The sequence below is a fragment of the Numida meleagris genome, chromosome 1 (assembly GCF_002078875.1).
Source record: "Numida meleagris isolate 19003 breed g44 Domestic line chromosome 1, NumMel1.0, whole genome shotgun sequence".
Classification (NCBI taxonomy): domain Eukaryota; kingdom Metazoa; phylum Chordata; class Aves; order Galliformes; family Numididae; genus Numida; species Numida meleagris.
In genome coordinates this window covers 67,995,725-68,014,197 of record NC_034409.1, presented here as the reverse complement: position 1 = coordinate 68,014,197, position 18,473 = coordinate 67,995,725, and the positions used below count along the sequence as shown (strand labels likewise).

The window sequence follows — 18,473 nt, the reverse complement described above, 5'->3', positions numbered from 1 at the left end:
CACTCCATGCCCCACATCTCGTGTGCTTGGCATCGAGGTTTCACACCAATCACCAGGGCCTTGGCCACATCTTCCCATGGGCCCCACCAGGTCACTGTGGCCAAGGCACGCAGCCCCAGGCATGTAGAGCAAGAGGGTTTATTCAATAAAAGTTCATCTTTCTCTCTGATAGTTGGACTCGATGATCTTGGAGGTCTTCTCCAACTTTAATGATGCCATGATTCTGTCATTCTTAGGCTGCAGGAGGCAGTCCTAGGGGCTTTCCCCACACTCCAGCTCTGCTGGCCAGCCCTCTGGGACCTCCAGGTTCCTCCCAAGAGATGTGAAACCCCAGGGCTGTCTCTGGGGGATTTTCTCCCCCGTGCAGAGCAACCAAACCGCAGGTCTGCCTCCAGCTCCAAGCCTTGGCTCTCCAATCATAACAGGGCTTGCAACTGTTGGCCCCCGGTTGGCTGGTCCTTATCAAGACTTATTTGACGTGATTTAGTCTCCAGATAGTTGGTGTTAGTGAAGGAGAAAAGCCTTGTGTCCCTCAGCCAGGGGGTGGGAGGGCAGGGGCTGTCCAGTTGAGCTCTGCCGCCACGACAGAGAGCTGCAGGGCAGGGCAAGGCAGCAGAGGAGCAAAGGTGTCCGGATGCAGGGAGAGGGGAAAGGAGGCCGGGGGAAAGCAGGCAAGAGAAATGAGGATTAAAGGGAGTAGGAAGGGCCCTGGGGAGGAAGGCAAAGGGAGCAGGAAGGAAGGAGGCAGAAGGTACCAGGGCTGGTGAAAAAATAAGGGAAAAGAAGGGATCCCATGGATAGGAGGATTGTGATTTGTCTGTGGGCCACACTGCCCTCGGGGGGAGGCCTTTGGCACTGTGCTGGCACCCATGCCCACACCGACAGGGGGAGCTGTACCTCATCAGGCAGCTCCAGGTTGGGCAACGTCTACGCAGGTCATTGCAAGTGTTCCCGTGAAGATGTGAGATTTCACGCTTTCAACTTTCATGCTTTCATGCTTTCCAGCTTTCAAGTGGGTTTATAATTTGGCACTGAAAGTACAGGGGAAAAAAATGTTCCAGATATAATGTAGTTACAAAGCATTACAGTACATGCATTAGCGCCTCAGTAAAAAGCTCAGCTGAGAGCCTGCTTTCCAGTGTAATTTTCCTGCGCATCTACCAAGCACTGCATGGAAAGAGCCATCTGTGATGTCTTATGGGGGCATTTCCCAGTCACAGCTTCCAATGGGTTACTAAAACTGAGTTCTGTAAAACGTAAGCCATTGCCCAAGCAGCTGGAGTTTTAAAAATACATAAATTAAAGCTGGGAGACCAAACGATGACACCCGCGGTTTGGTCTGCTCGATCTGTGTCTACTTGAAGTTCATTGGCCCCATTGGCAAAATTAGCATCTCTGCCATGGTTTTATGATTGTTGTTATTGGTATTCCACATCATATCATCATGCAGTGCACTGGGAGTTAAAGAGTTAGTGCTGCAGTTTCATGGAGTGTTGGTATTTCTGGGTACCTGGTTATCAGGAGAGAAGACAAACTACACATCCCAGAAGACTTTCACAGTTCTGTTTCTGTTTTCCATTTGGAGGGAAAGATACAAGTGTTTTGCAAGTCATGAGACGGCCCCTGTTCTTTTACTGCTCATCATCTGCAAACTCAATTTGTTATTAAGTGAAACAAAGTGAAAGGATCTGCACAGGAACTTCAGTTCCTAGGTATAAAGTGGCAAGACGGGCATTGTCTTATCGCAACAGATATGGTCAACAAAATTGCCACTATGCCTCCACCCACTACTAAGAAAGAGACACTATCTTTTCTTTGGCGTAGTGGGCTTTTGGAGAATGCATGTTCTAAACTATAGCCTCATTGTAAGCCTGCTTCATCAGGCGACATGGAAGAAGAATCATTTTACACTGCTGCCCTGAGCAGCAGTAGGCTTTTGAGCAAATTAAACAGGAGATAGCCTGTGCCACAGCCCTGGGGCCAGTACGGATGGGACAGGATGTAAAGAACATCCTCTACACTGCTGCTGGAGAGAAAGGTCCCACTTGGAGTCTGTGGCAAAGAGCCTCGGGAGAGACCCAAGGCCGAACCCTTGGATTCTGGAGTCAAGCGTACAGGGGTTCCAAAGGGTGCTACACTCCAACTGAGAAGGAGATCTTAGCTGCATATGAGGGGAGTTTGAGCTGCTTCCGAAGTAATCGGTACTGAAATGCAGCTCCTTCTAGCACCTCGACTGCTGCTGCGCAACTGGATATTTAAGGGAAAGGTTTCCTCCACTGATGCCACTTGGAGTAAGCGGGTTGCATTGACTGCACAGTGAGCTTGAAAGGGGAACCTTGGTCATCCAGGAATCTTAGAAGTGATCATAGACTGGCGTGATGGTAAAAAGCTTGGAACATCACCAGGAGAAGATGTATTGCGTGCTAAAGAAGCCCCACCATACAATGATTTACCAGGAAATGAAAAGAAATTTGCCCTGTTCACAGATGGATCATGTCGTACTATGGGGAAGCATTGCAGATGGAAATCTGCTGTGTGGAGCCCTACACGACAAGTTGCAGAGGCCACCAAAGGAAAAGGAGAATCGAGCCAATTTGCAGAGGTAAAGGCTGTCCAGCTGGCCGTAAATGTTGCCGAACGGGAGAGGTGGCCAATGCTTTATCTTTAGACTGACTCATAGATGGTGGCAAATGCCTTATGGGGGTGGTTACAGCAGTGGGAACAAAATAACTGGCAACGAAGGGGTAAAACTATTTGGGCTGCTGAACTGTGGAAAGACATTGCTGCCCGAATAAATAATACGGTTGTAACAGTGCGTCATGTAGATGCTCATGTGCCCAAGAGTCGGGCTACTGAAGTACAACAAAATAACCAACAGGCAAATCCAGCTGCCAAAATTGAGGTGGCTCAAATAGACCTGGACTGGCAACACAAGGGTGAATTATTTCTAGCTTGGTGGGCCCATGAAACCATGGGCCATCAAGAAAGACACACAATGTACAAGTGGGCTAGAGACCAAGGGGTGGACTTAACTATGGACACTACTGCACAGATTATTCCTGACTGTGAAACATGCACTGCAATTAAACAAGCCAAGAGGATGAAACCTCTCTGGGGGGAAGGGCAATGGCAAAAGTATAAATATGGGGAGGCGTGGCAGGCTGATTATATCACCTTGCCATGAAGCCACGATGGTAAGCGTTACGTGCTTACCATGGTGGAGGCAACCACTGGGTGGCTCAAAACATATGCAGTACCCCATGCTACCACCCAAAACACCATATTAGGTCCCGAGAAACAAGTCCTGTGGCGATGTGGCACTCCAGAAAGAACTGAGTTGCATAACAGAACTCATTTCAAAAATTTTCCTGTAAATACTTGGGCCAAAGATCGTGGCATTGAGTGGATTTATCATATCCCCTATCGTGCACCAGCTTCTGGTAAAATTGAACAATACAGTGGATTGTTAAAAACTATGTCGAAAGCAATGGATGGTGGAACATTTAAGCACTGGGAGAAGCATTTGGCAGAAGCCACCTGGTTGGTCAACACTCGAGGATCTATCAATCGTGATGGTCCTGCCGAATCCAGCTCCCTACATAACGTAGAGGGAGATAAGGTCCGTGTAATAGTACATGTAAAGAGCACGCCGGAAAAAGCGGTTTGGGTCTTTCCAGCTTCTGGAAAGGGCAAACCTCTCTGTGGAACTGTTTTTGCTCAGGGACCTGGGTCCACAAGGTGGATAATGCAGAAAGATGGGGATGTTCAATGTGTACCTCAAGGGAATTTGATGCTGGGGAAGTGCAGTCAGTAATTCCATGTATATACATATATGTGTGTGTGTGTAATGCATGTTAATTATTGTTTGTATGCATATATTAAGCATGACTTAGTGATGTGGAGTGTCATGAGTTTATGATTTTTGTTATTGGCATTCCACATCATAACACGTAGAGCACTAGGAGTTAAAGAGTTAATGCTCCAGTTCCATGGGTCATCAATAGTACGGGGTATACCTGGTTCACAGGAGAGAAGAAGAGCTACCCATCCCAGAAGACTTTCACAGTTCCATTTCTGTTTTCCGTTCAGAGGGAAAGATAGAAGTGTTTTGCAAGTCACGAGACAGCCCCTTTTCTGTTACTGCTTGTCTCTGCAGTGTGTGTGTGCTCCCTAGGCATCTCGCCTTCAGCATTAGAGTAAGGGCTTTGGGTTTGGACACTCCTGCTCTCATTTTATTTGCTTTATTAGCTTCAATTCCAGTTATATTGTCTTATATTGTGTTATCTCGCATTGCAATATCATAGTTAGTAAATAGTATCATATTTAGTATCATATTTAGTTTCTTTATACTCAGATCGTTGCCGGTGTTCCGTTTTTAGGCCCATCTCACTTCCTTTCCCCCTTTCCCCCTTCCTCTTCTCCCAGGGCATGGGTCCATGGGTCCCCCCGCGCCATTAGTCAGAGAACTGGACCAAAATGGCTGGGAAACCATTGACAGGTCTCTTCCACACAATTGAAATAGAGCACGAACCAGTGGGCAACTGGAAGAACTAAAACTACACCACTTTGAATTGCTCTGTGGCATGTAAGTTTGACTGTATGGGAAGCTGTTAATTAAGGTAATTTTTTTATTCTCTTTAGACAAGTCACATTCATTTTCTCCCTGACCTGGTTTGTTAACAAACTTAATGTTAGACATAATGAAAACAATTAAAGAGTCGTACCAGAGGAATCAGAAAATAAATGGTCTGCTGTTTATTGTGGGTCTAAAGGACTTCCAGAAGATAACTTCATTTGTATCTAAAATTCAAATGCCCACTGCATAAGACTTTATATTGTTCCACAGTGTGTTTTATCATTGAACGAAGACACTTCCATGTGCTGTAAAAAATGTTTTAAATGATGCAAGTTTACAATAAGATAAACAGCATAAGGAAAAATAAAGACCATTTTCTTCTCAGTTTTTTACCTCTGAAAAGATTTTTCCAGTGTAAAACTCTTTTTCTCTATATTTTCTGCGCTCTAGCTTAAAGATTATGTTAGTTTGGGAGGAGAAAATGAGGGACATAAATGAAGGAAGAATTCATTTGGAACAACCATAGTGGAGCTATTGGCATGAACTAAGATTAGTACAGATGATTATGCAGACGAACGTGTGATCTACACTTTATATAAGCTTAGGGAGACCGTTACATTCTCTAAGTTTACTAAGCTTGAGAAAATTCTTCCTCCTCCAAGGAGCACAGAAGAAATGTCATTTAAACTACTTTTAAGGTGAAGTAATATTAGGCTTCCCAACAGTGTTGCTCAAGTGTCATTTAAGATTCTCCTAAATTATAACATACTGTCCTTAATACAAAGCTTGCAATGCCTACAGGAGAAACTTAAATACATGGAGGGACCCTGCCTGGGTGGAGAGCAACACATTCAATTCCTGTACTCTCCATGCTGCTTCTTCTTTCCTTGTGGCAATACTCCAAGTGAAAATGGAGACTTGATATTTTGCCTATCCCTTTCAGCTTCCTCATCCTCATCGTATCTTTCATCCTCATCTTCATCTTCACCTTCGCTATGGTGAGGGCTGGAATGCTGAGAGACAGAAGGTGATGGTGGCACTGATGAAGGTCTGGGGTATCTGAAACCTTCCGTCTGGCAGAGAGAGAAGCAAATGCATATAAATTACCACAGTGTTCCTCATTTGATTGTGTACAGCAATTTAAGGCTGTCAGTGCTACAAGGCAAACCATTGGTAATGGATGTAAGTGAGCCTTGCTTTGCACTCCAAAAATAAACTCCCTTGAATACAGATCCCTTCAGTCCTGCTCTGCCAGTAAGTGCTTGTATGTCAGTGATCTTTAGCTAGTGTCGTAAAAGATAGGCTTCCTTTCCAGCATTGTTTCTTGCAAAATATGACCATCCTTACTGAGTGTTAAAACCCTCACCATTACATTAAATTCTTCTGAGTTCTGTAGTCAGAATGTGCTGAATTCAGAATTTGTCTGAAGTTTGAACAGTTTTCTAGTTATAATGACATCTGCAGAACTAGAGCCAAACAAGGAGTTGTGGCCTAAGCCTCCTTTCTCACTCTCATTTCAAAGTATGAGTTGCTCTGGTGGTGTCTGGAAGTTTGGTTCAAATAGCATGGAATTTAGACTGGATTTGAGCAGAATCCCTTTTAAAACTGATGCTAATATGCCCTGTACGTGAAGTGACTGAAAGTGCGCCTTTAAACTGATGCCTTGAAACTACACTCACGGCCTTCTCCTCACATACCCTGTTTAGATGAATGCAATATTTTGTGTCTTTTTTTCCCTAGATATACTTTCCCAACTCCTCTTCTATAGTTGAGTTTGTACAGAACTTCTCCACGGGGTTAATCGGAAGAAAAATTAGGGACTCTCTTCTAATAGAAATTCCAAAGACCGAATCCTTAGCTAGCCTCAAGTGGCATAGTCCCATCCAGGTCACTCTAGATCATTTGAAGAACTGTTTCTGTATTGCACATGGTACCCTTACTGTTTGCATATGACACCATTATAAGTTCTGATTCAAGCTTGAGTCTATAACTAGAGGTTTTAACTGAGAGTTAACTTCCCTGTAGTTAATTAAAACCTTATTGACTCTCTCCCTCACACACACACATATTCTTTTTCCTTCTCTCTGTAAAGTAACCAAAAATGCAGATGAATTCATCTCTAAAAGGAGATTTTACCTTTGGTGGAGCACATGGTTCCATCTCAAATTTATCAGGGAATGTTCTGCTGAGGGCCAAGTGTCTTGCATGCATGTAATACTGCAACATAAAAGAGAAATCTTTACAAGTCAAGGAAGTCTTGGGTAGATTTAAGCAAGAAAAAAAAATAGGAACAAAGCATAGTATCTTCTCAAAGATGATGATGAACAAAGGCCAAACATGAGAGAATCCAAATGGTGCCGATATCTGTAAAAATGTATTACTGGGAAATAGTGAACTTCATACTGAAGCAGAATGTGTACCAAGATGGAAACCAGCACCCATGACTGTTGGTGTAGTTCAGTGTAGAGTGACTGGTATTTATCTGTCAACATATAACAGCATCTTTTTTTATCCAGAGAATTTTAGTTCTTTAAATATGCATGTGTATATACTTAAACTTTGGGTTCATCCTTGCATAGGGAGAATGTGTAATGGTTACAAAGAAGAAATATTTATGAGTTTGATGAGGAGTGGCACTAAAGGATTTGGCAAAAATAGTTGATGAATCTACTAGTCTCCATCACCTGTACTGAAAAAAATAGCTTGTGTCACAGCCCTACACTGTGCTGGGAGTCACACAAACAGAAAGATTCTCACACAGATAACAAGACAGAGCAAGATCCAAAATAGTTACAAAACTGATACACGTGCATCCATCCACTTCTTTTCTCCTGCAGATTTAAGAACGTTGCTTTGCTAATATCTTCTTAGTAGGTGGTACTGGAGTGTTTTATACATCAAATCAAAAACACTATTTTGCTTTGATGCACAGATTTAGTTCAGGAGTGCCAATGAGCCACAAGGTCTAGCAGCATTTTAGGAAGAACAGATAGGATTCCTGAATGACTCCAGAGCACAAATCTTACTCACTGTAGAGTTGCCAGTGTTCTCAGAGACATAAGCTTTTTGTACCGATGTTGGTATGAGTAGAGCTCACTGTGAGTGGCTTCTGATCTAACCTATTCAGTTAAGTTATGCCTATCCTTACCATGGGACAACGGAAGCATTACACTGAAATATTAAGACAGGCTTTGTCTTTAGCACCTCTGACAGGTGCCTTTCAGAACAGGAATGCCTCCTTGCACTGTAGCATGATGCTGAAGACAGAGCGTCTGGAATTTTTAATACCTCTATTAATAGTTTCACACACCCTGCCTAGGTATCTCCAGTCCAACAGATCTGAGAGCCTCTCAGTTCTGTTTCTTTGGATGATCCTCTGGCGACGGGACTGCTGACAAAATCCATACAGGAACTGAGTCAGCTGGTTGCATGATTCATCAGGTGAGCGGAACCTCCTGTCAACTATGTAGATGCCTAAAGGATACAAAAACATGAAGATAAGCTGAGTTGAAAGAGGGATCTGACCTCTTACATTTCCATTCCACAGTCTGTCACATAGTCTTACAAACATTACATAAGCTGTGTCAATGCCCACATCTATGTTTTTGCAGAGTAGACCAAATGACCCATCTCTCTACCTGTAACCTTTCTAAAGGTTCGCAAAGACATGTCTAGCCAAGCAGGTGTAGATATATTCTGCAGCTGGCTTTATCCTTTCCAGTAGGTCAGGATATAATTGGGGCTAGTGTGGAGACGTTTCCGTTTGATTGTGCAGACAAGCCAAGGTGCTTAATAAGATGTTTTAGTTTGGTCACATTCTCAATATTGTCTTGACATACAAGGATTTGGCTGCGCTCCTCCTCACCACAATTTAATCAGGGACCATTTTCCTAGTTTTATGAGTAGATTCTTATCTGTAGGTAGGCTCCTTTTATTGTCACAGGCTTATTTTTTAGTGCACATGATAATTTACTGTTTGTTTGATATGGGCACGCTTCACTGTTCCCAAAGTCCCAGCATATCCTTCTTGGACTATTCAAAGAGAAGGAGATTTTCACTGCTTCTTTTGAAGGTCTCCAAGTGTTCCAGGGTAACCAGAGGTATTGAAGGGATGTGCTAAGAGACTCTAGACATGGGATGAAGAGGGCTGAGTTTGAAACAACAGAGCAGACAAAAGATTAAAGGAAGATAATAGACAGAGAATCTGGTAAAAGTTCGGATAAATATCAAAGCTTCAACAGCTTGTTCAACATCACCAGAGTTTTGGAGCTCTGAATGTATTCTCCCACTGAACTGCACTGCACTAGTGAAAGCATGAAATTGAGGAGTTGAAGCATTGTTGCTGTGGTTTTTGCTTCCTAATTCAGAGGCACTATTTTAAAATGGTATTAAATATTTTACCATAAGCGGCTGGGTCAGCAACATGTTCCTGCATGAAACAGCCGAATCCAGAAAGGTTTGTGGTCACACTGGGAATACCCATCACAGTACATTCAGCTGCCAAAAGAAACAGACAAAAAATGTTTCAAGGCAATATGTTTTGAATGGTTTCACCCCAAGAGAAAAAGAAAATGAAATAGGTGGACATAAGGTCCCATAAAACCAGAGCTGCTCTGAAAATGTCAAGGGAAAACTATAATGTTTTGTTGTGGACTTAGGGAAAAAGAAAACAGAAATGGAAAAAAAAAAAGGATTTTTAAAGAGAAAATTTCATACTGTTTTTGCAAATATATTTTTGTGTTTTCCAGCAGCTAAACTGAAAACATTATACGATTCTAGTGCTGAGAATCCTGATATATGGCCTGGACTGTCCGGATTTCAAATTGAAGCCTGTTGTACACAAATGTTCATTAGATGACTCATTACTATTTGCAAAACTGATTCTCTTAATTGCAGGAGTATGTTAAACATTGTATGTTGTTATTAGGTGTTTGTAAACTGGTCCTAATAGTAACAAGAAAGAAAACGTTAAGTTTGGATTGCTTTCAAAGTAGATGTGGAATCAGCTTTATAAAATTATGAAATGTATGACTCTTTTGTAGTTATTTCTATCACTGCTGTGAGTAAGAATAACTTTTTACCGTGCTTAAAGAATTTCTGCTGATTAATTTAAGTCTAACCTAAAGCAGCAAACAGATAAAGTAAAATACTCCAGTCTTTGAAATGCTGAAAGGCATCTACACAGCCTTCATTCATATGACAACGAAGTTGATGTTGATATGACAGAGCTACAAATCCACCAAAAAACAACACTTTTTGTTTCTGGGAGAATTAAACGGGTATATCAACAAAGGGAATCTATTCTGCATTAGTAAAAGAAATAACTCTTTTAACTAGTGTAAATCACAGCTTTCCTCAAAACTGCTAAGTAGCAGTCTAACTTTTCTGGTCAGGTTACTTTAAAGTTTTACTTCAAAATCGTCCCTGGCTTTCACATTTTCCTTATGCTTTAGCTGAGACTAAAACAGGAAGAGAAAGTGCTGGAATGCAAAAAGGTTGTCTTGGAATTAGACAGCTCTCTTATATGGAGAGAAATAGCTCTGGAGAATGATCAACTTTGCAAAACTTTTATTCTGATTCATTGGCTTACAGCAAATTCACTTCAGAGGAGCATCCAAACTTTCAGATGTGTATCAAGATTACAGAAGATATTTTAGAGGATATACCAAAGAAAACAGGAACCTAGGCTTTGATCTTTATTGACATTCAAGTTTATAGTTTGCACTGATTTCATTAGGTGTTAAGGGCCTTTTGTAAATCTGGGTAAGTTTTTTTGAGCCTGGAACTAAATGCTCTCTGTATCTTTGAAAATTTCCCTTTAAGTCTGTGAGATTATCTAGTACTTTATGTAAGCATTTGTGGTAAATATCTTAGATATGGTGTTACATACACCTATCAAACTTAATTGCTATTTTGAATTAAATCCACTGAAGTACGTCTGCTGATAGCATCAGAATTCTTGCTCTGTTCTTTTTTTTTTTACATGCTCATTCCTCTAAATCTTTTAAAATCCTTTACACAAATTAAAAATTAAGTTCAAAAATGTTTTTTTTGTTGTTGTTGTTCTAAAGCCACAGAAAATGGAAAGATTACATGTTAGTATGGAAAAGGGTCCAGCGCAGGGACAAATTTGAGTAGCTGTCAGTCAGTAGATGCCATTTTATACCACCTGGCCCCCAAATTTTGTCAGCAGTAAGACCTTTGCACTGCAGAGGAAACAGAGTCAAAATAGTTTTTTCAGCACTCCAGTAGAAACTGGCATTAAATCTATTCTGCATCAGCAGAATGGGTATTCATCTTTTGATATCTGTTAAAATGTAAATATTGCCTACCTGGAGTGTAACCCCAGGGTTCATAGTATGATGGAAATACACCCAAGTGACAACCTCTAACAAATTCTTCATAGTCCAAGGGCAGCAATGGGCTTGTCGAAGAAAGAAACTCCGGATGCACAATCACCTAGATATTCAAAAGTTACATTAGAGGTGAAAGAAAACCATCATCAATGCACTGCAACTATCAGTAAGCTTCAGCAATTTGTTCACTCTGGTCTTCTTCTGCACACTTGGACAATACCTTCTTTGTCCATCCTGCTATCTAACGCAATTCCCACACTAAAATGCATTCTCTTGTAACCTGCCTGTATGCAGTCTTGTCCTGGAAATAATACTGATAATGAACACTACTTTCTGAACAGGTCTTTGGCTTTCTTCTTCTTGCTCAAGAAGGACCACGCACATTGCTGATTATGCCTAAGGCTGTAACATTTAGCAGTACTGAATTGGCTCTCTCGGTCTGTCGTACCACAATATAGAGAACTGGGATGTTTTGTTCCAGAGGAGGCCTCATAAGAATACAGCACTCTTGAGCATCCAACTGAAAAACAGGAATGCTTACGGTTCTCAGAGGATAGCTGAAACCAGACACATTATAATGCCATCATCATAATTCTGGACTTGGGCTAACTAATCTTGCTGAAAGACTAAGCTTATTAGCTTAGGTTAATATCCCTCTTCGAGGACCCAAGCTAATTTGTTTGCATGACTCTGCTGGGTTTGGCGTCACTGTCCCATATTCTACCGTCAAGCAGGGAAGCACCCTGTGTAGCCTGCCCAATCAGCCCTGGGAGAAAAGAGTATAACGGAGGGGTTAAACCTTCTCTGGGCATTTCTTCCTTGCATTTACATACTCCAATCATTATTCCATGTCAGGGATATGCCTTTATCTTTTCTTAATAATCTAGTCATGTTACTCAGCTGGGTAAAGTAGCACATGAATATATTCAACCAGTAAATGGCTTGTAAGCTCATTATGCAAGCTTATTTGATCCCACTAAATCAAGTAAGATTTTTCATTGGCATCACTGAAGCTTTTTCATATGCTAACTGTGTCTTCATGGACATGTAATACAAGTCTCAAGATGACTTTCCCTTTCAAGTTTACAGAATTTTTATCCACGACATTCAGCCCATGAGGTGCTAAGACTGTTTGTATAGTAGGTAATTTTCCTGTTGTAATGCTAGTTTTGTACAACCTATACAGTCAAGTCTGTTGAGAAGCAGGAGGAGGTGTTTGCAGTGTCACATGCAATTTACTTACTAATTACTTCAAACAGGTAGTTCGTATTGGGTTCTCAGAGCTCACTGGATACACACAGTTAGTAGAAAATATGAGTATGCTAAGCCAGGAAGAAGTATGTATACTAGGATGCTGAAGAAAATAGTTTTTCAGTTATCCTCATGGGTTTAAAAGTGAAAATACTGAGAACAAGTGATAAGTCATTGTCAGAGATTCTATGGATCTGACTACAAAGAGAAGGTTTGGAAGAGGAAATAACTGCAGTGTTAACTTCTACTTTGAATTAATAGGTTAAGAGATAGTCATAGTTAACAAAGAAAATGCAATAGAGTGCCAGATGAAAAAAATTGTGAAAGTGGGAGCCAATAATTTCTGTAATCTAGCAAGACAGATATAGAAGTACAGGAAAGGATTTATTTACATAAGTTTAGCTTCAACAGTTCATTTTCACACAAGCACAACCACAGGATTTCTGCTCAGGATCAGAGTCCTGGTTAACTTTTACAGCAAATATTGAGTGTCAGGGTGCTGTTCTCAGTGCAGGAACCAACGCTCCAAGAATGCCTGTGCTGAAACTTCAGATCTCCAATTCTGAGAAAATGAATCTATTACAGAGTTTGTTATCCAGGGACAAATGATCTATGGCACTTTCTAGATGACAGGAGTAGATTTAGTGGTTCCTCATTCCATAGAGAAGGCAGCAATGGAAGCAGTCAAATGCTGAGCATTAGATTTCTAATTTGAAAATAATTTTATTAAACAGAAACTGAGGGTGTTTGTGAAATGACTAGTTATTATTTCTGGGAAGGGAGCAAGAGGGAGGAAATACTCCGGTAGTATATTATTGCCTGTCTATCAAGAATCTGACTATGCTTTCTATGCTAATGATCTAGATTAAGATTCTTTAATTCCATTTTATATCTAGAATGAAAAAACAACAGAAAGTACCTTTACTCTGTCTGTTCGGTTATTGAAAAGGCCAATACGTCGGATGGTATTGAGTATTGGATCATTGCCATCGTCAATCATGTTGTGGGTGGTCACTGGAGGCAGACAGTGTCGCTTAAAAGAGAAAAGACAATCCTTGAGCCAGGCAAAGCTACCGGAAAAGAGTCCTGTTACCATTTTCTGAGGTTAGTGGAAGACAATAGGAGATTTCGCTGCTGATGTGGATAGGTTTTTACTCTTTCATTTGAAGATATGAAAGGAAACTTAGAGTCACACAACACTGTTTTCTGTAGAGCTCAGGCCACAAATGAGACCAAAAAAGCTGTCACAGGTTCGTTTATCTCAAAAGAAATGTGTTTGCACTAACTTTAAGAAATGCCTACCCTTTATTTTTAGTTGTTCTTAGCGGTAGAGGATTGACCTTATCTCTCCTTAAGGGATTGAATTTACATATTTCATTAAAATGGAATAATCCAAGCTTCAGAAACAGTACAAAGACTTTGAACTTTGTGCAGGAGAAAAGAATGACAACATTTGGTGCCCTGCATGTGACTGGGGGAAGATCTGTGGATTTGCCAAGATAATTATTTTGCATCATACTCTCCTCAAAAACAATCACAGATGATCTTTAAATGTTACCAGTGACAAGTACATTTGTTAAAAACTTTTTTTTCAAAGCATGCATATGTCATACACAGTCCTTGTACACAGCCGTGCTTAACATATGCAGTAGGTGTTTGTATAAATAGTATGCTTTCTGACCTGAGTTGAAAAGATGGCTCTTTTCATAATGGTTATATCATCCCGGTCAAGAATCTTGTTCAAGTCTGGAATTTCTCCTCTGCGGAGGCAACACAGAGCCTAGTTTACCAAATGATTTATTATCAGTCCTTCTGAGAATTATGAGCTTATATTTAAGATGTTTTTTTTAAAAAAAAAAAAAAAGAAATAAGCAAGGTCTGATCTGAAGTCTGCTGATGTCAACCTGAATATTTCCTTAGTTTTCCTGGCCCTTCTACACTCTCTACATTTTATTCTCCCATAAACTTGCTATCCTTCCAATTAGCTTACAAAAAACTCCACAAGGAATTTTTTTTTCTGTTTTTCAGTCACACTTTATTTTTGCTGAAGTTCCAGACCTCTCAGCTCTGGGTGATTCATTTCCAGCTCACATCAGCTGTCTTTTGAAAGGATATGACCAATTCAATAACCCGTATTTCTCTCTGGTGCTTTTTAAAGTGGAGGTAGCTCGTTTTTGTCAGTGAGTAAACCTCGCCATTACTTAAACATCCCCCACATCTCTTAAGATCCTTTACATGGTGGGATGGTAGTGCCTTTAATATTTTCATCCGTGATTTGCCTATCATACAAGTATCCCGTGTACAGCACAGAGGGTCCCATATCCTTCTCCTATATCCTTTCTGTAGATCCCAGTATTTCTTAGACAAAGAGTAGAAGCACCAAACCACCATGGGTAAGCCAGCTGAATATGTGGCTCTGCAAGACAGGACAAAGTAACCAACACACTCACTTTAGTAAGGCATTGTAGAGTTTCTTTCCAAACTTTTCTTTCACAGATTGCACAGTGTCCCTAGGAAAATAAATACATTTATGTATAAACACGAGAATCCTTTTCAAAAACAGAATAAAAGATATCCCTACTGCTGTAAATTATATTGTGCTTTTGTGTATACAGGAGGAATCAAGAATGCAGAAGCAGACAGGTCTAATTCTCAAAGGTCTTTTACCCAACCAGCAGCCATAACGACTCATTTCAGTGCAACGGAGGATATGATCTGCACCCCATGATGAACCAACTGCTAAAGCCAGAAAAAGAACTCACTAGTGATTATTTCCCTTACTTTTATCAGTAGGCCACACTTTCATCTCAGCTATGAAAAGGAAGACATTCATGCGACTCTTACATAGAAAAATATAATAGACATGGGAGACCTAAATGTTTTCAATTTAACTTGACCTTATGAGCAATACAAGAGGTAATAAATAGTGATTTTAAAGCAAGCTTCTTCCTTCCATTTCAGCCCTGTTACCTCACTTAAAGATTTTTGAAAACGAGGGTTAGACTAACAAGTAGTTTGGCATAAATTATTATGGAAATCAAACATCTTTCTGGAAAGCCCAGCTCATGTTTTAAGCTAATAATAAAACCTGTGCCAGAAATGTTATATTTTTGTTGAGAAAGAACTCTGGTAAACGACTTTTCTTAATGTAAAGAGCCATATTACCCTGTTCCTAGAAGGAAGAGCTTGGAAGCACAGCTGAAAGTGGTGTTCGCAAAACAGCAAATATACTCTCAATCTGACTAAAATGCCCTCCTTCGTGGGACTCTTCCTGTTTTTCTGATTTCTAAGAATTAGACTGCGGGCTAAGACAAAATTTGTTAAGTGGAATCCTAAACTTTACCTAGCTGAAAATCTACATGCTCATTTTTAGTTGCTCTCTCTCAACTCACATTGATACAATAGTGGATGAGTTAATTCTCTATGAGCTGTGAAGCAGCTAAATGTCAAAATAAACTGCTCCAAATACCAGCAAGCTAGCCCACTCACGGCTATGTTTTATTGACTCATGCCTTGAACAATCTCCAAAACTTAACCCAGATAGGAGAGGCTGCAGTTTCAGAAGCAGAAGTAAGAAGGGATTTTATATCTCATATCACCCATCATCTATTTCTTGGTAACTGCCAACCTTGTCCTGTATTTAACTTCTGTGACATCCTTAAAATCAATTAATATTATTATTTAACACTGGTATCAGGTGTTTTTTTTCCAGCAGCTCCACATGATGATCATGGCACTGCTGCATTTAAGGGCACAGAGGATCTTTTACTTTCCGCAGAGCACAGTGGGAAGAACATCTGGAAACAGCATTTTTTGCATGATCTCACATCTTTAGCTTTACCTTTACTGTTACCATTGTGCCTATATAACTTAGTACCAGAGAAACAGCCATGTAGTAGAGATACAACAGAGAAAAATATCTGCACATTTCGTTTCTATTTAAACTTTCCTAATATATGGTATTTATTTAGTATATACCCATTGTATTACATTAAAACATTACATACGTTAAATTAAAAATACAGCAGAGGCAAAAAGGGCTTGTTGAAAGCATGGCTGTTTCTCACTGCACTCACATTACTTTCTTGCAGTTGATGTAGAGCCAGAATCTTGCTCTATGACAGCAACAACACACTGCCCATTTAATTCACTTCAGGCTTCAACGGTATTTCCCCCTGGGATGGCCAGTTCCCGCATACAGCTTCTCATTAAATACTCTGGCTATATTACAGCACCTTAGCCATCTACAGTTAAAAAGATGATTGTGTAGATCCTCCAGACATCCACAGAAGGTGATAGCCAATTTCAAAAGATGATTTCACTTGCTCATTTTAGACTCTTCCTGAGGTGGTAGAGGATGAGTCACTACCTGGAATGAACCGTCACTCTCTACTGCCAGTGAAGGCAGCTCAGAAGCACTGCTTTTACAAAGCCACATGTGAACAACCAGTTCCAACCTCAACCTTTGTGGCACCCATTTTCAGAGTGGTAAAACATTTTCTGTAAATCCCCAGTGTTGCTGTTTGATGACTCCAGAGATAATCTAGAAAGAAAATAGACTTCTCATACCTGACTTATTTTTCAAATACAGTAAGAGCTAGATAATTCTAATGACCCTTGAACTATTTCTGTTGCTGCTCCTGTGGAGTTTCATTATCCTTTAATCAAAGGTTTCAACTTGTCTACTTATAACCAGAAATTCAGCCACAGATTATCTGCTGGAGACAGTTAAGAAGATAATTAAAAAAAAAAAGTATCCTTCTCTTATACAGCACCTTTTATCTACAGATCTCTGAGTCATTTCTATTTCTATAATCTTATAAATAAAGAGTTGGCATCTGAAAGTGGTTAAACACAGTGAGACACAGGCATAAAGGCAGAAGGTAGGTCTTGTGATTTTAGTCCCTTATCTTAAAGATCAGCTTCCTTACTTCTGCAACAGAAGTATCTAACTGCACCAGTCACATGATAGGGTGCACATTTTCATTTTTATGATTAGATAATTTATCTGTAAATATGTTGAGTGACATAACATTTTCCAATTTTTCTTTAAACAAAATTCATCCTTCATTTTCTTGATTTTCTTTTAAGAATTTCACCATTCAGTTCTACCACGTGTTTCACTCTGAAAGTACCTCACATGTCTCCTCCTGTGCAGAATCACACAGTAGTTAAAGGAAGGTGAGGTTTAAGTTGATGGTTGAATTAAGTCTCCTTAATTAAGGCCCTCAGTGAGAATGGCAATTACCAGAGCTGCTTCCGGACTGCTTGTCCTTTCAGGGTTTCCACATTGAAATTGTTCGTCTTTGCTGGCATAATGAAGAACACAACAACTGTAACATCACTCTTATGTACCTGCATGGACACGAGATGAAGAGAAAAAGAAAATCTCACCATAGAGTATCAAAGCCCACATTAACACTACAAAATAGTCACAGCAAAACTGAGCAAACTTTGATTGGTCATCCAGGAAGGGTCTGGTCTTACTCCTCTCCCTTTAGCTGTCCAGTTTTTGTCAAATCAGGAATATAACTGACAATAGAAACAGATAAACAGATATCAATTGCTCAGCTCTAGTTTGGTCAATGTGGATGTTCTTGGCTTCTCATGGTTTAGTGAAACATGGCTTAAGATACGAATATAGATAGCAAAAAAAATAAAAAGAGTAAACAGATTTTCTCATGTGACATAAACTTGGTTGGCTCAAAAGAGTGAGAAACTAGTTTACTAGATGAAGTGTGCCCAGGCAGGGATTCCATACAGCAAGCAGAACTATCTTCTGCAGCAATGCCCCAGGTGTACATTCTAAGAGAGTTACTAAGTTACTAAGAGAGTCTACCTGAATCCCTAACACAGAACCTGCCAGACACACAAAAAACTGCAAGTAACCTCTTGCTCATCTCTCACATCTAGCCACTCCAAAGGCAAAAAGAATGGGATGTAAGATCTGACCCTTTGGTTATTGATGGTTTTACTTGCTGACTTCTGTGCACAAACAGATTTCAGAAGGTCAGATTCCTGAGAGACTCCTCATATGGAGCAGAATGAGACTGTACTCTTGTCAGCAGTTCTTTAAAGGAAAGCTAAGAGTAAACTGCTCAGAGGTGTAAAAATTAAATTATTTTGAATTGCTTTCACTCTATAAACATGAGACAAACAAACATAGTGTTAGTGAGCCTTCTATCAGATGGAGGTACAAAAAATGTGTAGTGTAAAATAATAGGATTCACCAATGATTTTCAGATCCTTTCCTTCCCTTTCTTCAGGGCAGCTCAAAAGTCCATTATGCT

At 40.2% G+C, this 18,473-nt stretch overlaps 1 protein-coding gene across 1 annotated transcript in view; it reads right to left on the bottom strand.

The window, feature by feature from the left end:
• GYS2 (glycogen synthase 2) overlaps window positions 4,441–18,473 on the bottom strand; it is a 44,564-nt gene continuing 30,531 nt past the window's right edge. The window contains exons 10-18 of the mRNA XM_021391867.1: window positions 17,432–17,538; window positions 14,634–14,693; window positions 13,865–13,943; window positions 13,103–13,216; window positions 10,909–11,035; window positions 8,978–9,073; window positions 7,887–8,050; window positions 6,713–6,793; window positions 4,441–5,649 (exon numbers count right to left, since the gene is read on the bottom strand). Coding sequence (XP_021247542.1) covers window positions 5,428–5,649; window positions 6,713–6,793; window positions 7,887–8,050; window positions 8,978–9,073; window positions 10,909–11,035; window positions 13,103–13,216; window positions 13,865–13,943; window positions 14,634–14,693; window positions 17,432–17,538 — 1,050 coding nt within the window. The 3' untranslated portion in view covers window positions 4,441–5,427. The remainder of the gene's footprint in view (window positions 5,650–6,712; window positions 6,794–7,886; window positions 8,051–8,977; window positions 9,074–10,908; window positions 11,036–13,102; window positions 13,217–13,864; window positions 13,944–14,633; window positions 14,694–17,431; window positions 17,539–18,473) is intronic.